This window comes from Typopeltis vanoorti, chromosome 10 (assembly GCF_054136105.1).
Source record: "Typopeltis vanoorti isolate ZY-2024b chromosome 10, IOZ_Tvanoo_1.0, whole genome shotgun sequence".
In the NCBI taxonomy this organism is placed as follows: Eukaryota; Metazoa; Arthropoda; class Arachnida; order Uropygi; family Thelyphonidae; genus Typopeltis; species Typopeltis vanoorti.
The window spans coordinates 54,619,794-54,647,545 of NC_143558.1; the positions used below are offsets into that span (position 1 = coordinate 54,619,794).

At 35.8% G+C, this 27,752-nt stretch overlaps 1 protein-coding gene across 3 annotated transcripts in view; it reads right to left on the bottom strand.

Moving 5' to 3' along the window:
* LOC150102422 (uncharacterized) overlaps window positions 1–27,752 on the bottom strand; it is a 251,333-nt gene that overhangs the window by 107,524 nt on the left and 116,057 nt on the right. For all 3 annotated transcript variants that reach the window (XM_090399784.1, XM_090399785.1, XM_090399786.1), the window contains exons 4-5: window positions 21,737–21,951; window positions 14,954–15,124 (exon numbers count right to left, since the gene is read on the bottom strand). In XM_090399784.1, the coding sequence (XP_090255910.1) occupies window positions 14,954–15,124; window positions 21,737–21,951 (386 nt within the window). The remainder of the gene's footprint in view (window positions 1–14,953; window positions 15,125–21,736; window positions 21,952–27,752) is intronic.

Genomic DNA, 27,752 nt, shown 5'->3' on the forward strand with positions numbered 1-27,752 from the left:
GATTACATTGAAGTCCTCTTTTATTACTGAACTTGTTAACTTTAACAACTGTTTGTCCTATTTCTTCCTTGTAAAACTGTTCCACTGCATAAAGGTGGTGATAAGACTGCAGCTTCAAATTATAGGCAGGTCTGTATATCTGGAGTTGTGGTGAAAGTACTCTGGAGAGAGGCAGGATACAGAAATGGGTTAATAATAGCAGATTTCTCTGTGGTTATCTGCATGGGTTTGTTAATAGGAGATCATGTTTCACTAACTTACTTATGTACTGTAACAAGATGACAAATACGGTAGTGTACTTAGTTTTGCAAAAGCTTTTGATAGACTAGCACAATAAACTGTTCAATAAATTGAAACAGATAGGACTGGATAACAGACTTCTAAGTTGGATCAGTAACTGGCTATCAGATAGGTATCAGAAAGTTGTATATGGGGGTGCAGTATCCCGAAAGAGAAAGGTCACTAGTGGTGTGCTGCAGGGGTCAGTTACCTCAGTGGTAAGTAACGATGGGATGCAAAGTATACACTTGGTGGGAAAACTTTAAAGGAAGTAGATGAGATTTGAGATCTATGATTGATGGTGGACAAGGACTTGAAATTCAGGGGCCACATTGCACAAGTTGTGAAGACTTCACATCGGATAATGGCAATGATGCAGAGAACCCTGACATGTAGAAAGAGAAAGGTTATGATGCCCATTGTATAAGGTCTTAATCAGATCTCATATGGATTACTGTCACAGATTTGGTCAATGGGTTTTCATGGTGACAAGGATATGTTGAAAAGGGTCCAGAGAAAATTCACAAAGGTGGTCAGTGGTCTTTGGAATGTGGAGTACGAGGATAGATTGAGAGAATGTAAGTTGCACAGCCTCGTAAATAGGAGGAAGGTGAGGGGTAGAACAAGAGACCATCACTGGAAACTGTATAAGGATGGTGTGAGCAGAGGAGTAATGAGTAGATTCTTTGCGTGGAGAGTGGCTGGTGAGTGCAATGCATTGCCTGAGTGTGTTGTGGGTGTAGACACATTAAATCAGTGGATACCTCCTATAGTGCGTACATCATAAGATGAGTCTCCAACTCCGTGGAGGTCAGATGTTAATAATAATAAATAATAAATTTAGTTTAATGCTTTATTCAAGTGTGAACAAACAAAGTTTGTGCCTGAAAATATCTTCAGGACAGGGGTAAGGTAGTACAACACCGGGCAACTAGTAGCAAAGGTGGACCAAGCTAACATCATTCCTATCTCAGTATCACCCGTAATGCAAAACACATTTCCTTGCGGATATGTATAATGTTATTCATTAAGGGAAGGGCCACTACCCAGACTAGTTTCGACCTTTATTGAGGTCAATTCAGTGGGAGCCAGGCCCAGAAGTGGAGATACCAGGCAGAAGCAATGGTGAGGTCATCTTTACCTATAGGAGTTGCCACACAGTGTGCAACCTTTTTATTAAATTACTCTGGATTTAGAGAAAGATGTTGAAAGGTTAACCGATATTGTACTACCTTACCCCAGTCCTGAAGATATTTTCAGGCGCAAACTTTGTTTGCTCATACTTCGATAAAGGATTAAACTAAATTTATTACAGTCTAACCAAGTGAAAAATAAACTTTCAACATCTTTCTCTAAATCCAGAGTAATTTAATAAGAAGGTGGCACACCGTTTGGCAACTCCTATAGGTAGAGATGACCTAGCCATTTCTTCTGCCTGGTATCTCCACTTCTGGACCTGGCTCCCACTGAAGAGACCTCAATAAAGGTCGAAACTAGTCTGGGTAGTGCCCCTTCCCTTAATGCATAACATTATACATATCCACAAGAAGATGTGTTTTGCATTATGGGTGATACTGAGATAGGAGTGATGTTAGCTTGGTCCACCTTTACTACGAGTTGCTCGGTGTTGTACTACCTTACCCCAGTCCTGAAGATATTTTCAGGTGCAAACTTTGTTTGCTCACACTTGGATAAAGGATTAAACTAAATTTATTATAGTCTAACCAAGTGAAAAATAAACTTTCAACAAATAATAAATAATAGTTATATACAGCTGTTTGCAGATGATGCAAAGTTGGGATGAACTATGAGGAGTAGAGCAGATGTTGTGGCCTCACAGAAATTGAATAGAATGAGTGAATAGCCATGGAAGTGGAGATAAACGAAATGTAAGGTTTAAAATTTGGAAAACAAAACTGGGATGTAGAGTTTATGCTTGGTAGAGATATACGTGGGTGGTCTGAAAAGTTTCTCGGCCTCAACCATAGATGGCAACACTATCGGCAAGATTTTTTTTTTCTAAGTTACATCTATCATAAGCATCCATCCATGTGAAATTGTAAGTCATTCTATCAAGAAGTTTGTTTTATACAACTGTCTGAAGCAAGTGTTGTCTGTATCCCTTGAAATGGATAAAACTGAGTATCGTGAGGTTATAAAATTTTTTGTAAAAGAAGGTTTAATGCCAAAAGAAATTCATGCGAAGTTCATAAAAGTTTATAGGCACTCTTCTCCTTCGCTTTCGACAATTAAGAAATGGGCTACTGAGTTTAAATGCCCGTACCAGCCTTGAAGATGATCCGCATGAAGGACGCCAAAAAAGTGTAACAATACCAGAAATCATTGATCAAGTGCACGATATGGTATTAGATGACTGGTGATTCAATGTGCATCAAATTGCTGAGACTATAGGCATTTTGCATGAAGAATTGCAAATGAAAAAGCTTTGCGCAAGATGGGGGCCGTACTTGCTCACAGCAGATCAAAAACGCTCACATGAAAATAATCTCTGAATAATTCTTGGAGCATTTTAACAAGAATAAACTGTTTTTGTGTGTCAATTTATTACTATGGATGAGACTTGGATTCACCATTACACACCAGAATCCAAACAGCAATCAAAACAGTGGACAGAAGCCGTTATTCAGTGCCAAAGAACACAAAGTCAGTTTCATCAGTGTTTTGGGATGCTAACGGCATTTTGTTCATTAATTATCTTGAAAATCATAAAACAATAACAAGGGAATATTATTAAATCTTTTAACCAAACTAGACGAAAAACATTCGTGAGAAAAGACCTGGTTCGCAGAAGAAAAAAAATCATCTTTCATCAGGACAGTGTACCTGCCCACAAAGGTGTTTTGGCAATGGGAAAATTAAGGGATCTGCACTATGAATTGTTGAAATATCCACCCTATTCTCCGGATTTGGCTAACTCTGACTTCTATCTCTTCCCAAAACAAACTCTTCCTCACTGGTCAGCATTTTTCTTAGAATCAAGAGGTGATTGCAGTTGTAGAAGGGATTTTGCAGATCTTACCGAGATCCACTACAGGGACAGGATAATGGCACTGGAGCATCGCTGGAATAAATGTATTAGTCTTAAGGGTGATTATGTTGAAAAATAAAAATTATTTTGAAATTATAAATTCGTTTTTTCACTGTTAGGCTGAGAACTTTTCAGATCACCCTCGTATTGTTGGAGGTAGAGGAAATCAAGATCTTGGGATCATGGCAGATAAGGATCTAAAATTTAGAGGACATATTGTCAAAATTGTGAGGGCAACACAACAAATTCTGGGAATGATGCAGAGGGCACTGACTTGCAGAAGTAAGAAGATTCTGGTTCCATTGTATAAGACTGATTAGGTTGCATATGAACTACTGTATAGAGATTTGGTCACCTGGTTTTCAAAAGGATGAAAAGATGTTGAGGATGGTACAGAAGTAATTGACCAAAATAGTTTCTGAGATCTATTTTGGTTTCAACCTTTCTTCATATTCAATGAAGAAAGGTTGACAGTTCAATTTGCAGAGTCTAGTGGATCTATAGGAGGAAAATATGAGTGGAATGCATTGAATGAGAGTGTGGTGTCTGCAGAGAATTTGAATTTGTTTAAGATGCAGTATGATAAGACGCGTGTGTGTATATATGATAAAGGGATCTCCTAGATGAGTCTGTGACACCATGGGGATCTTAAGATGATGATGATGATAACCCAGATATTAATCATATTTATCAATTGGGGTGCTTAAGGGTCAAAGCTGTATAACTGAGAGGAGACCTCCACATAGCCTTTAAAGGAATGCGGAGAACCGACCAGGGCTTCTGACCTAATGTCCAATCCTCACCTTCTCGTGGTGCACCCTGTTGGGTATCTACTTGGATACTGGACGGGCGAGGATGGGCTGGCAATTTGGGATTTAGCCGACCAAATTATATTCTTATTGGTTAAACCAAAATATAGAATGATGGTACAACATGACAAAATTTCATGCCGGCTGGGGCGTCGCCCGGTTAAACAAGGCCCCCGTTGTTTTCGCCAGGGAACCAGGGCGAACAGCGAAAAGTCAGCTACTGGAACAAATCTGAAAATAAACCCCAACTCAACATCACCAGATTTAAAGATCGGTACTATCAATGTAAGAAGCCTGAATGGCAAAAAAATGGAGCTAGCTGAGGAATTAGATAAGTACCAGATCAACATAATAGGGGTGACTGAAACAAAAAAGGCCAAAACTGGTGAGATCTTTCTGAGCAATAAATACAAAATGTTATATTCAGGCAATGACAATCAAGGAAAAGAAGGAGTAGCCATAGTATTCAACACAAAATACGAGACTAATCTTCTTGAATGACAGTCAGTCTCAAGTAGAGTAATGTGGGAAAATATGAGAATGGGGAACTGGACAATGAGACTTATTTGTGCCTATGGTCCCACAGAAGGTTCTACTGAGGTAGAAGTGGAGGAATTTTTTGAGGCTTTAGAAAAAGCAACTGACACAATGAAAAAGGAAAAGTTGGTCCTTGTTGGGGATCTAAACAGAAGAGTAGGAAATGATTGTGAGACATACAAATATATTTTGGGAAAATTTGGAGAAAAGAGCAAAGCTAATAATAATGGCAAATATCTGTTGGATTTCTGCTCAGGACATGGACTGGTTATTACTAACACCATGTTCCAACATAAAAATGTGCACAAATTCACATGGAGAGAAGAGGCTAGGAATAAGAAAAGTCTCATTGACTATGTTATTGTTGATAGTGATGTTTTCTCCCTGGTGCAGGACACCAGAGTGTACAGAGGATTTGAAATTGGAAGTGATCACTATTTAGTCTTAAGCAGGATAAAATTGAATTTCATATTGAAAAGAATAACATGTAAGAAAGTTTTAAAGCGAATAAAAGTTGAGCAGCTCTCAGATGTGAACTGTAGACTAAAATACAGAAAGATTATTGAAAAGAAAATGAAAGAGTTTGAGAACAGGAATCAAACCTTGGAGATTCAGTGGCAAACTCTGAAGAAAACATTGATTCTGCCAGAGAGGCATGTGGTGAGGTTGTATGCAAGGATAAAAAAATCAGAACTCCTTGGTGGACACAGAAAGTTAAAGAGGCAGTGAAGGAAAAGAAGAAAGCATATCAAAAGTTCCTGGCAAATAAGTCAGCTTTTACTCTTACAGAATACAGAAACAAACGTAAGAAAGCTAAACAGTGTGTAAAACTAGCTAAACAAAAGTCATGGGAGGACTTTGGAAAGAATATAGAAAATAAATATCAAGAAGGTGGCGAAATATTCTGGAGGTTGTTGAAGAAGCTTAGGAATGGAGGAAAGAGTGCTCTAAAAGGAGTTAGAGATGATAAAGGTGACATGAAAATGGTAGAAAAAGATATCCTTGAAGTATGGAGTAATTACTTTGAAAAACTGCTAAATGAAACAAGCAGTGATGACAGCACAGTGATAAAAAACACTGACCAGGCATGCAGTCAGGAATACATATCCATACTTGAAGTAGAAAAAGCCATCAAAGGCTTGAAATGTGGAAAGGCAGCAGGAGTAGATGACATTCGACCAGAAATGCTGAAGCATGGTGGTATAAGAGTCTTACAGTGGCTGCACTGCATAGTTCAGAAAGCCTGGACAGAGGGACGAATTCCCGATGATTGGAGTACAGCTCTCATAGAACCCATATATAAAAAAGGAAATAAAACTGAATGTGAGAATTACAGAGGTATTTCCCTACTGAGTGTTCCTGGCAAGATCTATGCAAGTATACTTGAGAAACGGTTGAGAAGAATTGTGGAAGAAAAGCTTGGTGAAGAACAAGCTGGATTCAGGCCAATTAGAGGCTCTCAGGATCAGATCTTCACTTTACGACAAATAGCCGAGAAAGCATGGGAATATAACAAAGATCTGTATTTAAGTTTTGTCGATTTGGAAAAGGTATATGACAAGGTGCCAAGAGAGAAGCTATTCAATACGCTGCAGTTATATGGTGTCAATGAGGCATTATATCAAGCAATACTTAGTCTTTATTTGAGTTGTAAGTCAGCAGTTAGAATTGAAGGAAGTACAGGAAGATGGTTTAATGTTAAATCTGGTGTGAGACAAGGATGTACATTATCCCCTCTGTTATTCATTATCTATATGGATCACATTATGAAGGAAAGTGGTATTAAACCTGATATCAAAATTGGAGATGTTAATGTCAGCTCTTTGCTTTATACGGATGATGTTATACTTCTAAATAAATCCGCTACAAGTCTGCAAGATTCTCTGACTAAATTCAATTGCTGTTGTAATAGATATGGTTTGAAGGTCAGCAATAAAAAGACAAAGACAATGAAAATAGGCAGAATCATTGAAAATGTCAACTGTGTTGTGAATGGAGAACCTGTGGAACAAGTAAAACATTTCAGCTACTTAGGCATGATTTTTACTGAAGATGGTAAATTAAATATAGAAATAGACAACAGAATCAGCAAAGCTGGTATGGTGGGAAGTCAATTGAATAAATTCATATGGAATAAGAGAGAAATTAGTCGGAACACTAAATTAGCTGTATACAAGACAGTATTCAAACCAGTTTTAACTTATGGATCTGAGAGCTGGGTCAGAAGTAAAACGCTTGACCAAAGACTAGAGACTGCAGATATGAGAGTCCTGAGAAAGATTAGAGGCGTAAACAGATGGCATCAATGGCAATATCATATTAAAAATGAGGATATTAGGAAAGAACTTGACATTGTCAGCATCCAGGAATGCATTAGCAGAGCTAATCTCAGGTGGTATGGTCACTTAAATAGAATGGGAGCGGAAAGATTAGCAAAACAAGTGTTCTCTGCCAGGTTGGCAGGAAAACGACCCAGAGGAAGACCAAGATATAGGTGGATTGATACGGTACAAAGTGCCTTAGATGATAGAAATATAAGATCTGATAATGTTGGAGTCTTGACAAGTAACAGACTGATTTGGAGGAAAATTGTAGATAGGAAGTTAGTAATGATGTAATTTTTTCATGTAGTACTGTCATATCCTGTACACCCTTTGAGGGTACATGGCATGAATTTGATGATGATGATGATGATTTATCAATACTCTACAGAAAAACTTTGCAGGTAGGGAGAGTACTCTAATTCCTCTCCAATGCTCACATCTAGCGAGATCTCCTTACTTAGGGATGATAATTACACTGGCCAACAAAAAAAAAAAATTTTTCTGCTGATTATGATCTGACACTTTTTTTTTTTACTAATTTGGGTGCGCTGATTTCAAATATCAAACCCATTTTTCTCTATCACGTCAGGTTTTTCCTCTATGGCATTTTCTTTTTGCTAATTTGTAAGTTTTTGATAGTTTTAAGGAGTCAGTACTATTTAGAGGATCAAAAAAATCGATTTTTTAATATTATTTTCTAAAAGTATGTACTTTTAAAAATCTGTTCCTAACTTTTTATCAAGACATTCGAAAATTTCATGAAGATATAGCCTATTATTCAAAGTGGTTCGCAGATCAGAATCGGAGCACTCACCACTCTCACTTGTTAGTAAACGAATAACAGCCATTTTGGCTGTTATTCATTTCACTTCATTCCATGGATTTTTTACCCATTCACACACCTGCAAAATTGTGGCCTTCTTTCCCCCACCTGTACATGTTTCCTCAAAATTTGAAGATTGCATCCAATTGACCCATTTTTCCCCTCTTAAATCCTTTAAATGGTTGGTTTATTTATTGATACATCTAAGGGATGAAGTGCAGAGGCGAGTCTGTCTGGGATTACAGCTATTTTTGTGTTCATTCTGTCAAGTTTATTCTTAACAGCTTTGGTTTTATGGCATCTAAACTGATCCCATGCTAACAAAGCAGGTTTTTGACGTAAACTGCCAGGACATCCAGACAACACCTTCTTTATCCATAAGTTCATTTCTTCCTCATCCATCCATCCTTTTGAGTGAATATGAATGCAAACTCATTGAAAAGTTTTTCTTCGGGCATTGTTTTTCTTTTAAAAATTAAAAAAAAAAAGTGGCAATTCTGTTCCATCTCCACAGCACGACAAAACAATGGTATAGTGGGTTTTTTCATGACCAGAAGGATTAACAATGATTTTTTTTTAACCTTTGAAGTCAACAGTCTTGTTCAAGGGCACATCAAATATCAGAAGCACTTCATCCATATTAGCTATCTGTGAAAGTTCAAAACTGTCTTGTTTTCTAGAATTTATGATGAATCTGTGAAACTCAATTTTATTTTCAAATTCAACTGGCATTTTTTGTTATATTTTCATATTTGCACACATGCATAAATCATTTCTCTTCATAAATCTAAAGCATCATGATGTCAACACTGCAAAATCGATTATATTTCTCTCTGTTGCCAATAATTTTGCTCATTGAATAATAATTTTTGTAGATATGCAGCAACTCAATCTTCTTTGATCCATTATCCAAATTTTTAAATCATTTTCAATTTCTGACCATTTTGCCAGTTTTCTGCAGAGATTGTGTTTTTTTTAGAATTTGCTTCTATGAATTGTGGCTCTTGTTTTCTTCAAGTTTATGCCATTCTTTCTGCAGTCGAAGAAGGCCCAAAGTGCCACTCTGCTGCCCTAATGGCATTCTTTATGCATACTCAATCACACTCTGCTTAAGTGCAATCATATAGCTATATCTGTGCTTCGTAGAATCCATAGCTTATAAAAAAAAAGTTAAATATAATAATGTATTGATTACTAATTCAAATGTGTGACCATTAATGGCCACGCAATTATTCAAACTGATTATGCATTAATGACAAGCGATGACACAGCATAACTCCGAATAGATAAAAAAATACATCGGTGTATAAGATGCACCAATTTATAAATACATTCAGCTTATAGGATGCATCCTAATTTTCAGATAAATTTCAGGTACAAATAAGTGTGTCTTATAAGGCAAATAATATGGTATATTGTATCAGCCAACAGAATATTTGTGAAGAGTGAGACTACATCAAAACTGACTAAAATATCTGTGGGTTATAAAGATAATCCTGATATTTTATTCTTGAAATATTTTTAATTTTTAAAGAAGAAACTTCTGAAAATGTGGAGAGAATCTTTGACAGATGTTTTGAGAGTTTATAGCTCAAATAACCTAGACCAGTGGTTCCCAACCTGTGCTCCACGGAGCCCTAAGGGCTCCGCAGCCACTCCAGGAAAATAAAATAAATAAAAATTGAATGAAATTAAAGAATAAGAAATAAAAAGTAGAATCAATCACTTCACAGTGAATTTTCATAGTGATAACACTGTGATTTCTTAGTGACTCTTCCACGAGTTTTCTGTACGTTTGACCTCTTTCTGAGTGTTTAGTTGTGTAGTTAGTAAGTGTTCATTAATAAAGTGCTGTGTTTTGCTCTACTCATATGTTTGAACCCAGAACTACTGCGATACATTTCCAGTAGAAAAATGTTACATTATTGATTGACTTAGGTGCTTTTATTGGTTTTCAAGTAGGTAAGTATTTGTATTTTGTTATAAAATTTTTATTTGCTTTATGTTTTATTCTGGGTTATGAATATTGCTGCCTTTCTCAACTACATATCCCTGTGAAGTGGGATTCTCCGCCTATACAGGTACCAAAACAAAATACAGAAGCCGCTTAAATGCAGAACCAGACATTCATCAGCAATTATCATCAATTGAACCTGAAATAAGAAAACTGTGCAAAAAAATGCAACCACAGGAGTCTCATTAAATGGTCATACGTTATTTTAAGTTATGTCCTACTGTTGCACTCGAGTGTACTCTAGTTGCACTGTAGTTAGTAAAATTAAATAGGAATTGTCTTCTGTAATGAATAATAAAAATTTTGAATAACAAGTAATGAACGAATATGTATTTGAATTGAATTGGATGTAATGATTAAATTGGAGGAACTGAGTTTATTGTATGGATCTAAGGGGCTCCTCCATAGAAATTGATTCTAAAAAGGGCTCTGTGAGTCAAAAAGGTTGAGAACCACTGACCTAGACAATTAACTGTAGGTCTTAAAGGAACATTTTCTTTATGAATCTTGGGAAGGCCATAAAGTCGGGAAGATCAAGCACGATGAACTCTTAACTGTTTGACAGTTTTTGTGGATTTGTGATTGAGTAGGATCTCTGGAAATGAATCTATATATATATATATAGATTCATTTCCAGAGATCCTACTCAATCACAAAACAGTTCTTGAGGTGTCATTATTGATGACAAGCAGAAGATTCTTCTTATTTAAAAGTAATTGGAATTTTTGAATATGGTATTATTTAACTGTCATAAAAATCTTTTCTGCTGAGTCAGAAAAGATTCTCTAAATGGTATTATATTCTTCAACAGATAAAATACAAAATAATTCTTCAATAATAGAAGTAACATAGTAATTCGTCTGCTTATGTCTCAGATATTTTTAGATCTAAATAAAAACAACCAAGATAAAATACACACACACACAATAACTAAAAAAATTTGTTTGGATAAGGCAAGAAAAAGTGAAAAGATAACAATAAGAGTCCACTAATAATACAATTTAATGGAATAACTAATTAAACAGCAGGTTTAATTGTTTCAATATTTCATCTCTGTAACAGAGACATCTTCAGGAATAATGTTAAAATTGAAATAACACACACAAAAAACAACAAGTGGAAGAAATGAAATTAGACTGTGTAATGACTATATTTTACGAAGCAAACTCTCTATTGGATGCTGGAGACTAGCCTTAGTTGCTGAAAGGGAGGCCTAAGAATTAAAGTTTCCCAAATCTTGGGAAGTTTAAAACAACCATATTTATTATGATTTAGCTGATTTTTTTTAAATCTGATTCGTCTTTCAAATTTGTATTTACTGTGGTGGAGCATAATAGTTTTCTTCCATCTTATTCTGTGCAAGGTATCCAAGGCATGGTCAGTTAGACCTGACTGACCATATTTGTGGCAGCAGATGTATATTTTGTGTTTATCTAGGCAGATCTCCCAGTCTGATCATAATATGATAAGTTGCAAGAACAAGGAACTTTGTAAACACCTAGGAACTTTGATTTGGAAATATTAAAAGCTGTGAATGGTATGCAGCTGTTTTTGTCTTGTTCTCTCTCTTTTTTCTTTTTTAACATTCAAGTAATCTCAAAACTTAATCCTAAGTTTAAGGCTTAAATTTAACAGGTGAAATGCTAATTATATAAGCCAAGAGACAAGAAACTCAATGTCAGTGGAAAGTTATGCTGCTAAATCAGTTTTTCCTCAGATACGAGAGGGGGGGGATGAAAAGTTCTGATAACCACCTAGAACCAAAATGATATTAAAGCAACTGATATAACCACAAGAAAGAACATATCTTAAAACCCTTTAACCCCCATGTTTCATCAAACTGTAATAATAAGTTCTTTTTCTTTTAGGAGGATATACAAGAGTTGCTTTAATATCATTTTTGATTTAGATGTTTATCAGAATTTTACAGCCTGCCTCCTCATATATATAACACAGAAACAGAGAAGGTGAAAATAAAATTCTGTGCTTGTGGAGTTCTAGAGTAGAGGGTGATACCTGTTCCAGCAAGATAATGTTCCCCGCTCATACAGGGAGTCTACTCTATGGCTTCTTTTGAGAATAACAAAAGATGACACTCAGACTGGCTAGCTCTAATTTCATCTAATTTCCTGAATGACTGGCTAAATACAGTCATTCAGGAAATTATATGAAACATGTGGGGAATTGTCATCAGGGAACCAATATCAATAATGCATGAGAGTCTCATCTGAAGAACAGAAGTTAATTTACCAAGCAAAATGTCAAAAAAGTATATGAAAAAGTTTGGCATATAAACTAAATGGTGTAGCAAGTAGCACACACCAAATTTGTGGAACTACATTTATTAAAGAAAATATATTTTGATTTCTTTCTGTATTTCTCGAGTGTCCAAATACTTCTGGCAATATTTTGTAGATTGATTAATGCAACAATGAGTGAGCATATCTGCTGCAAAAGGATACCGATACCTTCTTAGGCAGAGAAAATGCCAACTAGATCCATTAGGTGGTAAATGACCATCATCCAGTGAAACACCACCATCTTACTTATTGGAGGTCTGAAGTAGTGAATGTTGTTTGGCCAAGGGAAGTAACTGGTTTCTGTCTCCCCTCTTCTCCATGAACTGTGAGAGATACCTTCAAGGGCATGGCAAACATATTTAACGGCCCAGAACACCTCCATTTCAAGCAACTGTCAGTAAAAATGGTGAAGGCCAACTGCCAAATAATGCAGGGACCCGAATGTGTCGGTAACATGTAAGGCGGCTTACTTGTGGCAGCAGCACAATCCCTCTACCAAATAGTGCCTGAAGAGGAAGTCCAAGTAGTTGTATGTGAGAGTCATTGTTGAGATTAGGTTATAGAAAAGAGACTGGTCACTCTCTGTATGGAGTCATATTCAAGAGAATCTTCTCTGTCAATCCCTTTCATCCAACAATGAACCAAAAATGAAACAGATAAACAATGAAAGTAGCACTGTGATTAAAATACATCTCCCTCAAAAAATTAATTGCATCAAACAAATCAAACCAAGCACAATATTCCTGCCAAAAAAAAAAGTCACTTTCAAATCCACTTTACAAAGAGGATTTGAAAGTGATAAACTCCAATATAAATTACATTCATCACCACTTACAGACCTGGCCTCCTGCTCTTGACAGAAACCTGAATTGCAGCTAAATTAACCAAGTATGCCTTCAGTGCCCATATTACACTCTGCTTGATTCAATTTGACACAAGAGCTCATACCTTTGTGAAATCTGACACTGCCTGCCACAGACTGGCAGATTTAGAATCTCTCCTTTTAACCTTCTTGGTCCTTCACCTCCAAGATTTGTTGCCTCCAGCCTAACGGTATCAATTTATATATTTGCACTTAATTCTCCAACTACATACAATGACACTACAGCATCAATGCCATCTGCTGCCCATCACCACCATCAACAGTATTTTTTTTTTTTTGTCTCTAAACTGCTCATGTTCTCATGGCTGATTGGCCTGTACAGGGGATGAAAAACCCACATTTCTGGGAGAAAAAACTGTTACCTCCATATGAAATCAGCTAACTCACCTTCCACTGAAAAAGGCCCATATAAAGATTCTGCTCATCACAATGAGAATTGAATGCAGATCTTTTCCAACCGAATCTCTTCCAACTGCACTATTCTACTCTTGGAGCAGAGTAGAGTGCCCTCCCATGATGAGTTCCTGAACATGCAATGATAATAATAATATTTGTAATTTAGTCTTCCAATGGATATCTTTTGAGCTGAATAAACTTAAGAGAATAAAAAGTCTGATCACCTCTCTTTATACGATTCTGCACTTCAAATCATCTCATTTGCAATCATTACTCCTAAATATTTGAATTGTTCCACTTTTTCTATTTCAAGGTTCCCAATTTTCACGCTTGTATCAGTTAATAACCGATTCTGCTTGGTATTAATCATTGAGTTTTCTGTTGATTAATTTTTAGCCCTATCTCATATGCTTATTTTCCTAATTGCAAATATATTTCTTTAACTTCCTCTTTGATTCTTGACATGATGTTAATGTCATCTGCATCTGTTCTAATAAACAAATCAGTGCTACGTATGCTGCACTGTCTTTAGTATCTAATAGCAATGACCAGATAATGTATTCCAGAGCTAAGTTAAAAAGTATTTTAGTTAGACTATCTTCTTGTTTTGATCCTTGAGTTATTGAAGGTACTCTTTCATTAACCAATCCTTTAATAATAGAATCTGCATGCTATTCTCGAGTCATTTGTCATCTCTTTTTCTCCTTTATCTTTCCTTCTATCCATTTGCACTCTTTCATTTGTTTCCATTAATATCTAATATCACTTTGCATATGCCTCATTTCATTTTAAACAACTCCTTTTTCTTTCCTTTTTTTTTTTGTTGGAATTTGTATTCTAGTAATTCATCTACTTCGATTCTCACCTCACCTCAACCTCTGTCTCATCTATAACATCTCAAACCTTGATGACAATGATACACCCTTGCAAAGATCTATTACAAAAGAAGCATGAAAGAAATATGTTCTTGTAATTTCTTTCTACTGTAAATTTCAATACAAGCAGAGGGGGGGGGGGGAGAGAGAGAGAGAGAGAGAGAGAAGGAAATTGGAGTTTTTTATAAGCCAAATGCAATATGTTACAATTACCTTTAACAGCCTGGGCACATAGGCCTGGTATTATTTTTCTTCTGTCTATAAAAATGTTGAACTCTCAACCAAATTAATGTTTATCTATTACTGCATCAAAAATAATTTTGAGAAGGTAATTCTGTTCAATTTGGATTATCTTTTGTAAGTGTTTCTGAATAGAAAGGAGTAATCCATATAAGATCACAAGGTTCTAGCTTCATCTTCTATTAGATTAAATATTAAAATTAAAAATAATAAATAAACAAAAATAATAAATAATTTAAAAAATGTCTCTGGAAAAGGAAAAAATAATACAGAAAAAAAATTGTGCATTTTTAAAAATGTCAGTTTAATATAAATATTAAAAGGAATGAAGGGAGAAAAAACTGAAAATTTAACTCCATTAATAAAACAAAAATTTTGTAATTGATAAAAAACTTTAAAATGGTAATCTTCCTTGAGAACTAACCTTATTCTTGTGGGCATTTACTGAAGCATAACGAACTGTACCCCTGAATCCTGCAGCAGCTCGTGGAGATCGAACCTCTCCTGCAGCAGTAACATATTGTCTTGCCAATCCAAAATCTAACATATATACAGTACGGGAATTGTGTGGCAAGCGACCCATTGCAAAGTTTGACTTCATAAAAAAATAATAAAAATTATAATAAATCATACATGTATATTTAAATTTTATGTTAACAAACTCTTTTTCATTTCTTATAGTAGATGTGATATTTTATACACAAACCAATGTTTAGCCAAAAATATTACTTTCTTAACTTATTTAGGATCTGACTTACTTTAAATATAATTGATTACTGAATAGAGAATATAGCAAATATCAGTTATCAACTGAGTTATGTGTAAAAACTAAACAACATTACCTTGGGAATTACACTAACCACAGATACTTCAACATCAGTGTGAAATGTTATCAAAATTTTTTTGGATTTATTTCTTTCTCTAAACCAGAGATTTCTTTCTCCCAGAGCTATTTAACAGCATAAATGCATGAATGCATTCCAAAGATCAAAAGCAGGAATAAAGTAGGTATGAAGGTAAGTAATTAAAGAAGAGATTTATTATGTAATCTGAAAATCACTGTGAAGGCAACACAAGATTAATGCAGGTAATAATCACGTGCATAAAAAGTAGAAAGAATAGGCCAGGAAGGCGACTTGATTAGTAAGTGCAGCAATGTGTAGTATAAGTAGAAATTAGTCAGTCAGGCCAAGAAAAATCCTAGAGCGTTCTTTAGGCACGTGGCAAGTAGAAGAAAAAAATTATTATAGTATGATGATGTTAATGGCTGAAAATGGTAGAGTGATTACTGTAATTTTGAAGAATTCTTCAAAATATTTCATCCTCAAGAGTATGATATGAGAAACATGAGTGTAGAGGAAACAGCAGATGAGTGACTAATGAAGAGTGAACAGGAGGTATATTAAGAATTAAGTAAATTTTATGTTAATAGGACAGCAGAACTCAATGACATACAATGTCCCAGTGAGTTAACAGTAGCCTTGGCATATCTGTTTAACAAGTCTTGAAACAGGGCCAAAGAAATGAAGTTGTTCCACTTCACAAAAGGTGGTGATAAGACAGATTATGAATTATAAAACAATCTGTGCATCCTGAATTTGCAATTAATGTGTTGGAGAGGTTGGTGAGAACTAAGACATGGAAACGGTTTGATAATAGCAGTGTTCTCTATGATGGCCAGCATGGATTAGTTAAAAGGTTTTACATAATATTTTACCAATTCACTTATGGACTACAACAAGGTGACAAATGCACCATGTGTTTCTGTGTAGATTTTGCAAAGTCTTAGATAGGCTGCCACATGACAAGTTGGTAACTAAATTATTATTATTATTATGTGACACCTCCAAGGAGTCCATAGACTCATCGAGGGAGGGTACTTGCTCTACAACTCTCTGCCTCCACCACTCAATCCACCAACTACAATGAACCGCAACTACACCAATGCCATCTACTGCCCACCACCAGTATAGTATTTTCACAAACAATCACAAATATCCATGTCCATGGCAGGATTCAAACCCACAGCCTTTTGGCTGGAGAGCAGATATGCTAACCACTCAACCAACAGGCCCTAGTTTATTGAGCTGTGCAGATGAATGGAATCGACATCAACAAACTTTGTATGCCAGTTTGGTATCCTAAAAGAGGAACGTTACTAGTGATGTGCTGCAGAGATCTATTTTAGAGCCATTATTGTTTAACTTGTATATTAATGATATTGAGATGGGTTTACCTGGAAATATGCTGTTCACATGTGAGCATAGTGAAAAGTTAGGGAGATGTGGCCCTGAAACCAGTTCAATATGGCAAAGTGTAAAGTTCTGAAATGTGGTAGGCAAGGATGGGAAAGTATAAAACTGGTGAGGAAATTTTGAAGGAGGTGGAGGAGATGAGAGATCTGAGAGTGATGGTAGAAAGGGGCCTGAAGTTTACAGGTCACATCACTCAAGATATTAAATTGTTGAATCATATTATGGCATTGAAGAAGAGAAACTTGACAAGCAGAGATAAAGAGGCTATGGATTGTATAAGACCTCATATGGATTACTGTGTACAGATTTGGTGACTGGTTTTCTTGGGGATGAGAATATACTGGAAAGGGTTCAAAGAACATTTACTAAAGTAGTTTCCAGTCTGGAATGTGGTATATGAAAATAAATCAAAGACAGATTGAAATAGTTAGTTCATACAAATATTTAGGACAATATCATTAAAAATAACCATAAACTTGATAATGAAATTTCAGCTAGAATAAGTAGGATGGAAAGTTTTTAACCATTACAGAGATATATTTAAAAGTACTTTACCAAACTGCCTAAAAAGAAAGATCTGCAACCAGTATACTCCCAACAATGACTTATGGTAGTGAAATCTGGAATCTGACTAAAAAATACCTAGAGAAACTGAAAACAACATTAAGAAACATGGAAAGAGCCATTTTGGGAATAACCTGGTCAGATAAAATGAATAATACTTGGATAAAGAAGCAATTAAGGTAATGGATATTACATTAGTAATTAAAGGCAACAAACACTGGGCAGGACATGTGAGGAGGACGTATGACAACAGATAGATAAAGAGAACAACAGAATGGACCAATTGACCAAGAATTGATTATTGGAAATCAGGTAAAACAGTAGTAAGAGGGAACAATGAGAAGATATTATGGACATTTATAGTGGGGAGATCCACAAGATCAACCAAAATGGAAGAAGCATAAGAAACAAAAGGTATTTGCCTAGCAGCAGACTGAACTGTTGACAGTGATGATTGCAAAGTTGGCCAAAAACAGCAAATCAAATTACATGGTTATTGAACACTCTGACAACAGGGATAGGGAGGTTATTATTTCCCTTATAAGACTTTAATAAAGCCATATTTGGACTACTGCATACAGATCTTGTTGCCTGTATTCCATGAGGATGAGGTAAAAAGGATCCAGAAGCAAGTGGCAGGTTTATGGAATGCTTCCTATGAGAACAGACTGCAGGTCTCAGAGACTAGTTGATAGGAGAAAAACAGGGGAGATGATAGAAATATATAAGTTATTAAAGTTTTTTTTTTTTTTTATATAGGATTGACAGAATTTTTTTTTTTTTTTTTCAAAACACATGGCAGGAAAGGACATAAGAGATTATCTCTGGAAACTGTAAGAGGGTGGTTAGCAAAGGTGTTAGGGCTACGATTTTTTATTTTTTTTGCTTGGAGGGTGGTGAATGAGTTGCTAGAAGTGATTGTGAGTGCTTCATCAGTGAATGAGTTCAATAAGTGCAAGGAGTATTGTGTGACCAATGGTTAGAGTGGCTCTCCCACAATAAGTCTGACTCCATGGAGATACCTGAGAAATGATATCTGGGATATTGGCTGTGTGTGTGGGGGGGGGAGATTGAAAGAATATAATCTGTAAAGCATGAAGAAATAATTTTTTTGCTTGAAAAGTGAGCCAGAGATCATAATTGCACTGAATCAAATTAGTATTATACACATACAGATTCGTAGTAGTACTACCAATCTGTATGTGTCTACAATGGAAATGTGGATAAGTAAACCTGAATCATGGGCAGGCAGCATGAAGCCATGAAAGGCAACAGATGTCATCATCATCTTCCTTATACCCTCTTTTACCTTGCGGTGTCGAGGGTCCATTGATCATCGGACCTCACTCCGTTTACAGGATAAGGTAGTCAGCCTTATGCCCCAGTGTATCCTATAGCCTGTAGTGTTGAGTTCTCAAGGCCAGTTTGCCTGCATTGTGGGATGAAAAACCCCAGAATAAACTGGGGGAAAAACCCTGCTGTCCATGCCCAAGACTGGCTAACTTGGCTATGGCTGAGGAAGATCCTTCAGCTCCTCACGTCACCGACGGAAATCGAACCTAGGACACTCCTTCCCCAGGCATATGGTTGCGAAGCGCATAGCCACTAGGCTAACTGCGCGGACGGCAACAGATGTGGCTCACCAAAATCACTTTGATGAAATGTTGAAAAAAAAGAATCACTGTATTTTGCAGTAGACAATGCAGATGAAACTGGTTTCAGATAAAAATAAGTAGAGGTAATATCTGAAGGGAAAAAACAGTTCATGGAATAGCCATATGCATATTCATGCCCTAGTTCAAGATCGTACCCTCTACTGACAGTGATGCTGAATGCTTTTCAGGATGTGAATAAAGTGTATAACATTCAGAATTCATGCCCTGGCCATTAATTCTAAGTACTGTTGTAATATTACAAAAATTGAAGTCACATATTTGCATTCATTCTGACATATACATTACTGTGTTGGAAAAAATTGTAACTTCATGCAAACTAATCAATAATGACTGCAGACAGCCTAGTTGGCTGAGAAGGAAGTGTCCCTAACTCCTCAATATACAGACTGTGGATCTAAAAATCACACTTGGCATGGATATTTGTGAAAGTTTGGATAGTAAGTGATCAACCAGCATGAGAAAACTATCCTAGTCATAATAGGCCTGAAGTGACCTGTTTTTATGTTTGGTCTCTACAGCAGAGTCCTCAGATTATATGCCGTATATTATCTAACACATTCATGGTACTAATGTGTTTACAGATGTGAAATGTTTTGAAGGTCGGACTGAAAAACAAAATAAATAAATAGTAGCAAAGATCACTGAGTCAGATACAATGAAGTCAAGAGAGTAACAAGTATGTGGTTCTACCAGCGAGATACTCAAGTTTATCATGATGGAATTACGTGAGTACTGGCAGAAATACATGGTCCATAGTCCATCAATTATCACAGATTTAGTCATTTGTTTTTCAAGGATATACTAAAGAGGGTCCACAAGAAGACTAAGGTGGCATTGTGTCTCTGTAATGATGGGTATGAAGAATGACTGAGAGAATGTCATTTTCAGAGCACTCATGGACAGGAGCTGTGATATGATCAAAACATACAAGTTAGTGTATGTGGGGGGGGGGAGATTTTTCACAGAATGGAGGGAATAAAGCATTGATACTTCCACATTTGGATTACTGTGCTCAGGTCTGGTCACCTGGATTCCTTGGAGATGAGGAGACTATGGAGAGGGTTTAGAGAAGAGTGAATAAGTTGGTGAGTGATGCAAAAAATGCTCCCTACATTGATAGATTGAGAGCTTGTGGATTGCAGAGGTTGGTTGATAGGTGGAGAAGAGGGGATATGATAGAAACATTTAAATTACTGAAAGGTTTTTATAGGACTGATGCAGGGGAAATGTTTCAGCTGTGTGATAGTGATGGAAGAACAAGAGGTCATCCCTGGAAATTAAAGAAAAGTGTAGTTAACAAGGGTGTAAGAACAAGGTTTTTTGCCTGAAGGGTGGTGAATGAGTGGAATTCATTGCCTGACTTAGTTGCAAGTTCTTTGTCTGCAAATGAATTCAAGAAGAGATATGACAGATATTGTTTTGCTAGTTTAGGTCTCCCGTGATGAGTCTACTGACTCCATGGAGATACCCGTAATAATAATAAGAGATGGGTGGAGAACAAGAAGTCATCCCTAAAAACTACACACGGAGGATATGAGAAGGTTCTTTCCATTTAAAGTGGTTGGTGAGTGGAATGAATTGCATTGCTTGAGAGTGTAGCAAGTGAACGAGTTTAAAAGCACAAGTCAATAATCTTTGTGTGTATGACAGTGAGTACCTCCTGTGATGATGCCTTTTGACTTCAAAAGAGTCCTAATATTAATAACTGTATAAAATTGCAAAAATAAAGTTTAAGGAATTGGTGTTTGCTTCAGTAAAATATTTACTCCTATTATCAAAAATAAAACAAGGTATTACTTTTTAATAAAAACATTAATACATTTTTTTTTTAAAAATTACTTAATGTCTTCATTTTTTTAATGTTATTGGTGTTTCAAGTATTTTCAAAAAAAAGTAAATTTTCTGTTACTCTTTTACTCATTATGATTATGTTATTATGAATACTATACATTAAAAGATGCAAGGATATCTGGAGGTTCATTTTTATCAACCGGTAAAAACAGAAATGAGTAATGTCAACCTACTGTAAAAAAAGCAAATGGTGTCGTCAAGTAGCACTGGATCATTGTGATTACCAACAACTCAAATACCATGCACATATTATCACCTGATTAAATTTTCTCAAAAATCTGCTGAAAATTCATTTCTGTAGTATTTCTCATATTCAGCAGCAAGTTTAATGACTTAATAATTGTTCCAACAAAACAGAAAAGGAAAGGAAAGAAAATAATAATTTATTAAGATCCTTGTAACGTTTATTTCCAGTAACATTATTTCTTATAGCTTGATTAGAAAATGGAGCAACACATTAGAATATGTTAACTTGTAGTATAAAAAACTATGTGTAGACCAATTATCATTAAAAAAATATCATGAAAACCTGAATTTCGAATTTCATGCTACACAAACACTTAACATGCTTTAAGATTATTGAAATATACAAATACAATGGATAAGAAACCTTCACACAGACCAATTATTGCTATAAAAACTTAATTTAGGTTAGACTAACAGCCATTTACTATTTGGAGAAATAAAAAGGGGGGGGGGGGAATACAAAATAACATCTCTAAATATACTACAGAAGCAAAAAAAGTTTTTAATTTTCTTTTCTAAAATGGAGGCAAGTAGGAAAATTGCACGATAGTCAAAATTCAAAAATAATATTATTACAATAACTTAAATACGACATCAGTTAATATTTTCACTTACTGGTTTCACATCTCTATGTAGGAATCCAACTTCATGAATGCTTTCTATAGCTCGAAGGATTTGGAGACCTAATCGCAATGTAGTACTCAAGCTGAAAGCACCTCTTGGCTGACTGCGTCTCAACTCTGCTAAATTTTTTCCTTGAAGCTGCATAACAACATAATTGAAACGGTCATTTCGCCCACATCCAACAAAACGACAGACATGATCCTTTCCTAATAAACAGATTAAAAAAAAAACTAACAATCATAAAAAATAAGGTATATGTTTAATATGCGCTCTTTTAGTAGCATATCAGGATAATGATAAAAATTCATTATTCCAAATGAACCTACAGGAGCCATTTTTGGCACATATTAATGATAATTTTTGTTTGCATACTTTTCTTCCATTAAAACAGCCCAACTAAAATGGTTCAACAAAGTTCGATAAGTGTTTTAACCAAATTTTACTAAATTTCACCAATCCAGGGAGCAATCATTATCATTTCTTCAAATTGTATTCACAATAAGGGGCAATATGGTTTTGTAAAGGGTAGGTCATCCCTTGATAACTTGCTCACATTTTATCACTGTAACAGCTGAGTTGGATTTACTGATTTACAGTGATACTGCTGGACTTTGCAAAGACTTTTGAAAGGATACCACATGGAATTCTAATTAATAAACTGCAGCACATGGGGATGGATATAAAGTTGGTGAAGTGGATAAGAGGATGGTTGATGGAGACATACCAGACCATAGTTTATTCAGAAGCAGAGTCTAGAAGAAGAAGCCCTGTCACTAGTGGTGTGCCACAGGGCTCAGTTCTTAGGTACTATCTTCGATATTCGCTACTATTTAATTTGTACATTAACAATATAGGAAAGGATCTGAAAGGAACTATTCCGTCGTTTGCTACATCATCATACAATGATGCAAAACTGGGTGGAGCAATAGTTATTACAGATGATGTTAAAATTTTTCAGACTGATTTGGATAGACTGGCGGTCTGGGCAAAGGAGAGTGGATGTCAGTTTAATGTGGCAAGGGTTAAAGTTATGCATTTTGGGGGTGAAAGGATTACCAGCCATGTACCACATTGATGGAACTGTATTCCAGGAAACTGATGAAGCCAGAGATTTGGGGGTGTTAGTGGATAAGGAGTTAAACTATAGAGGACAAATTGTTAAAGTACTTCATCAGATTAAATTTGGTTACTGAAGAATACTGTGATGAGCAGAGACAATCAAGTTATTATACCTCTTTATCGAGCCTTGGTAAGACCCATTTTCACTACTGTGCACAGATCTGGTCACCTGAGTATTTTGGGGATGAGGAGTAGACAGGATTCAGAGGTGAGTGATCAAGATGATATTATCAGGTCTATGGAATGAACCTTACGAGGACAGGTTGAAGATTTGTAGGTTACAGAAATTGGTTGAGAGGTGGAAAAGGGATGATATGATTGAGACATACAAATTACTCAAGGATTTTTATGATTAATACAAAGACAATTTTTCAGAACAGGTTGGGTGATGGAAGAACTAGGAGTCATCTTTGGAAACTGAGCAAGAGTGTAGTTAGTAGAGGTGTCAGGACTAGATTTTTTGGTTGGAGAGTGGTGAATAAATGGAACAGTTTGCCAGAGTCTGTTGTGGGTGCCATGACTGTGAATGAGTTCAAAGTAAAATATGATAGATAATGCACAAATGTTGGATAGTGCTTGGCATGATGTTTAGAGCCCCTCTCAATGAGGCTAAGGACTTCATAGAGTTGCCCATATAATAATAATAATAATAAAAAGGAACACATAAGTTAATAAGAGGCTAAAAGATAATAATGTGATAGGAAAGGTAGTCAGTCGGTTGCCCAGGTAAGACAGTATGACACGAGGCAGAGAGCAAAAATTATGAATGATATGTTAGCAGAAATACATGAAGAAAAAGGAGTACAGTTTCTTCATGTGCAGAGTGAGTTTGGAAGAAGTGAATTGTATAAGAGTGATGGACTGCATCTGAATAGTTCTGGTGTGAGTGATTTGGAGAGGCTGCTGCTGAAAGGGAGAGAGTAATTAGTGCAGAGAATAAATTGAGCAAATAAAAAGTGATGTAAAAGCGCCGAGAGCAAGGAAGGCGAGATTGAAGTGGTGGTTATGAATGATGAAGTTGGTAGCATGAGTGCAGAGAATGAGAGAACAAGTATGCAAGACAAATAGGGAAATGGAGATTCAAGGTGGACAGGGGAACAAGGCATGAGAATGGTTGATGCTCCAACAGGATGTGAATTTGTGTGTAGACAGAAAGGGAAGGGGATATTTGGGGAAATCAGTTGGAATCGAAGTTCTAAGATGAATAAGGAGAAAAAGAAATTGCTCAAGTTCAATATGATGGAGATGTCACATCTAGTAAGTGGTATCAGCAAAACTTGTTATAGATCCACGAACGAGTTGTTTCTGATTTCTGAAATGTAATATGAGGAAAGATTGAGAAGATGCAATTTATAATCTGGTGCAGGGATTCTCAACCCATGGTACACATACCACTGGTGGTACGTGAGCCACTGACTTACTGGTACATCTAATATCTTGAATTAAATATAGTGGTACGCCACTGGAAAAGGTTGAGAACCCCTGGTCTAGTGGATAGAAAGAAGAAGGGTGATATGATAAAGATGTACAAGTTGGTAAGAGGTTGTTATAAGATTAATGCTGAAGAGGTTTTCCATAAAATGGTGAGGGATCAAGGAAGAAGAGGTCATCCCTGGAAAGCTGTATAAGGTGGCTATGAACAAGGGAGTGAGAAGCAGGTTTTTTGCATGCAGAGATGTGAATGATTAGAAGGTCTTGTCTGAGAGTGTGGTATCTGTAGAGAATTTGAATGTGTTTAAGGTGCAGTATAATGAGTTTTATGTGTGTATGAAAATGGGACCTTCTAGATAAATCTTTGAGTCCATGATGTCTTAGGGTAATAATAACAATAATGGACTGTGATAAGTAAGTGTCTTACCTCCACTGCTGTTCATGGTTAACCACATCAAGCATACTAGATGTGGTTAATGATCAGAGAGGAGTAAAGCAGCTGTGCGTGTGGAAAAGTGGAACAAAGAACTATGGATTACATATTACTAACAAGCAGAATTGGAGAGTGGTTTTAAATCACAGAGAAAATATAAAAGTTAACTGTGTTAGACTCAATGTATGTGTGAAAGCTTCAAATATTTGGAAAGTGTACTTTCTAGTGATGGAACTTTAGATCAAGAGATATTGAGGAGGATTTCACTGGGTTAAAGTTTTTTTTAGCAGTGGAAGTAGTCTACTTTGGGACAGTGAGGTTCACTGAAGTGTAAACTTTCATTAACAGAATTTACTTTCTGCCCATTCTGTTTTATGCAGAAGACATGGAGACTAACAAAAAAAAAAAAAAAAGCTTTTGAAATTTCACTTGAAATGATGTGTGTGAGAGTGAGTGCTTGCGTGCACACACACACACAAGCATAATATAAGAAGAATAAATTTAGAAAGAATACCAAGGGTGTAGAAAATGAAAAAGTATAAAAGGAAGACCATGGAAAGAGTGGAGAGATCAGATAAGGAAAGATTTAGAATACAGAAACTTGAGCTAGAAGTGTTCATTATAGAAGGAATATGAGAGGATAGAAAGAAATGGAGATATTTTCATCTGCCTGACCTGCCAGCTTCTGTTGGAGCAGCTGTGGATAAAGAAGATAAAGAACTGCATGATAATAATTACATGTTCACTTTCAACAGTCTGTCTTGCTGAAGTTATATTCCATCACTAATTTTAAAGCTTATATTTCAATAATGTTAGGAAAAATCAGTTTCTTCTAAATTTATAACTTTTGCATAAAAAAATATAAGAAAAGATAAGTTTAAATGACAAACTAACAGCAATATTTGGAACTTCTGTTGTAGCACAAGTTCCAGCTATTATTATCATAGCTACCTTTTATGAGTTAATGTGATTCCATTATTTGTTTATATATATATATATATATATATATATATATATATATATATATATATATATATATATATATATATATTTCACTTATTTATTCGTATGGAGTTTCCTCCCTTTTTCTCCCCTGTCCTTACTGAGACGAGTTGAGTCCCCTCATGGGAGGTTAAATATTTATGACTGTAGATCCGTGTGTGTTCATGGGGCCAGTTTGGTTGCAGGATGAAAAACCCCAGATAAACTTTGGAGAGAAACCCTGCTGTCCACGCCCAAGACCGGCTAACTTGGTTATGACTGAGGAAGATCCTAAAGCTCCTCACGTCGGCGACAGGAATCAAACCCAGGACACTCCTTCCCCAGGCATATGGTTGCGAAGCGCATAGCCACTAGGCTAACCGTGCAGACTATATTTCACTAAGACAGGTGCATGTGTGCATGTCTTAGTGAACTAATACATGCACCTTTCACAATATATCAGATAGTATCTTCCCCCCCCTTCAGTTTTATAAAACAATAAGTAAAATTCCATCTGATCAGAAGAAGACACATACTACTACTTACACATACTGTTAGATTACTAAGGCATGCTGCTCACTAATACAGATAACAAAGCTAAAATAATGCATAATAAAAGACAATCATGTTAACTCCTTTGCAGTTTAACTCCTTGGTTTTTCTAACCTAACTCCACACTTATTCATCATCTATATGGGTTTGCATTATGAAAGAAAGTGGCATTAAACATGATATTAGACTCAAAGAAATTAAACTTAGCTCTTTATTCAGGTGATCTTGTACTCCTAAATACATCTTGTGAAAGACTCTGGGATTCTCTAACTAAATTGCCTAACAGTTGTAAGAAATTTGGCATGAAAATCAGCAATAAAAAAGACAAAAACTATGAAAATAGGCAGTAACATAGAAAACTTCAGCTGCATTCTCAACGGAGAACCTATAGAACAAGTAAAATACTTCAGCTATTTAAGGCACAGTTTGTAGTGAAGGTGGCAAATTAAACTTGGAAATAAATGACAGAATAAACAAAGCTGGTGTGGTGGAAAGTCAGATGAATAAAATTTACATGGAATACGAGAAAATTAACCAAAATACTAAATTAACAGGGTACAAGCCAGGGTTCAAACCACTTTTTAAGTTATGGATCTGCGTTGGGTTTCAAATAAAGCAGCTGAGCAAAGACTAGAAACCACTGATATGAAAGTTCTGAGAAAAATCAGGAGAGTGAAGAGATGGCAGCAATGGCAAAATCATAATAAAAAAATGAAGATGTTAGGATATTGTAACCGTAAAGGGAAAAAAGATATTAGGAAGGAACTTGACATGATTTTGGTATTCAAGGATATGTCAGCAGAGTTAATCTAAGATAGTATGGTCACTTAAACAGAATGGGAGGGGAAAGGTTAGCAAAACAGGTGTTTAATGCCAAGACAGCAGGAAAGAGACCCAGAGGAAGACCAAAATCTAGGTAGATTGATTCAGTCACAAGCACCTTAGAAGAATAAAAGGTTAGTATGACAAAATAATATTGGAGTGCTGACCAGTAATAGACTAATTTGGAGAAAAATTGCTGATAGGAGATTAATAATAATAATAATGCAAACTCAATCATGTAGTGCTTTCATCGTAGCCTGAATTCCTTTGAGAGCACACATCAGAAAACTGATTGTAATGACATTTCAGAGGTTAGGACAATGAGCTAGTAATTTACTCAGGTTGATTTGAAGCACTGCTGGTTAGTTTTAGCACTGAGGGAAAAGTCAGGAAAGATCCCTTGTTGGTTACAATCATGTAAACAATGGGATGTTTTTTATTAGATTTAAAGCTACCAACATGTCGATTATGGTAGTATATGGTTTATGCACCATATGTAGATAGATCTGATTAAGAAAGTCAGGAGATTTATGAAAACCTATAAGTTTTTTTTGGACTACTTGTCAAGGAGAGATGTTCTCTTCATTTTATGACTTCAGAGTAGAAGTGGGAAATAGTGTTACAGCTAGTCTAGAGAAAAAAATCTTCCATGACAAAAAGCTGCTAAAA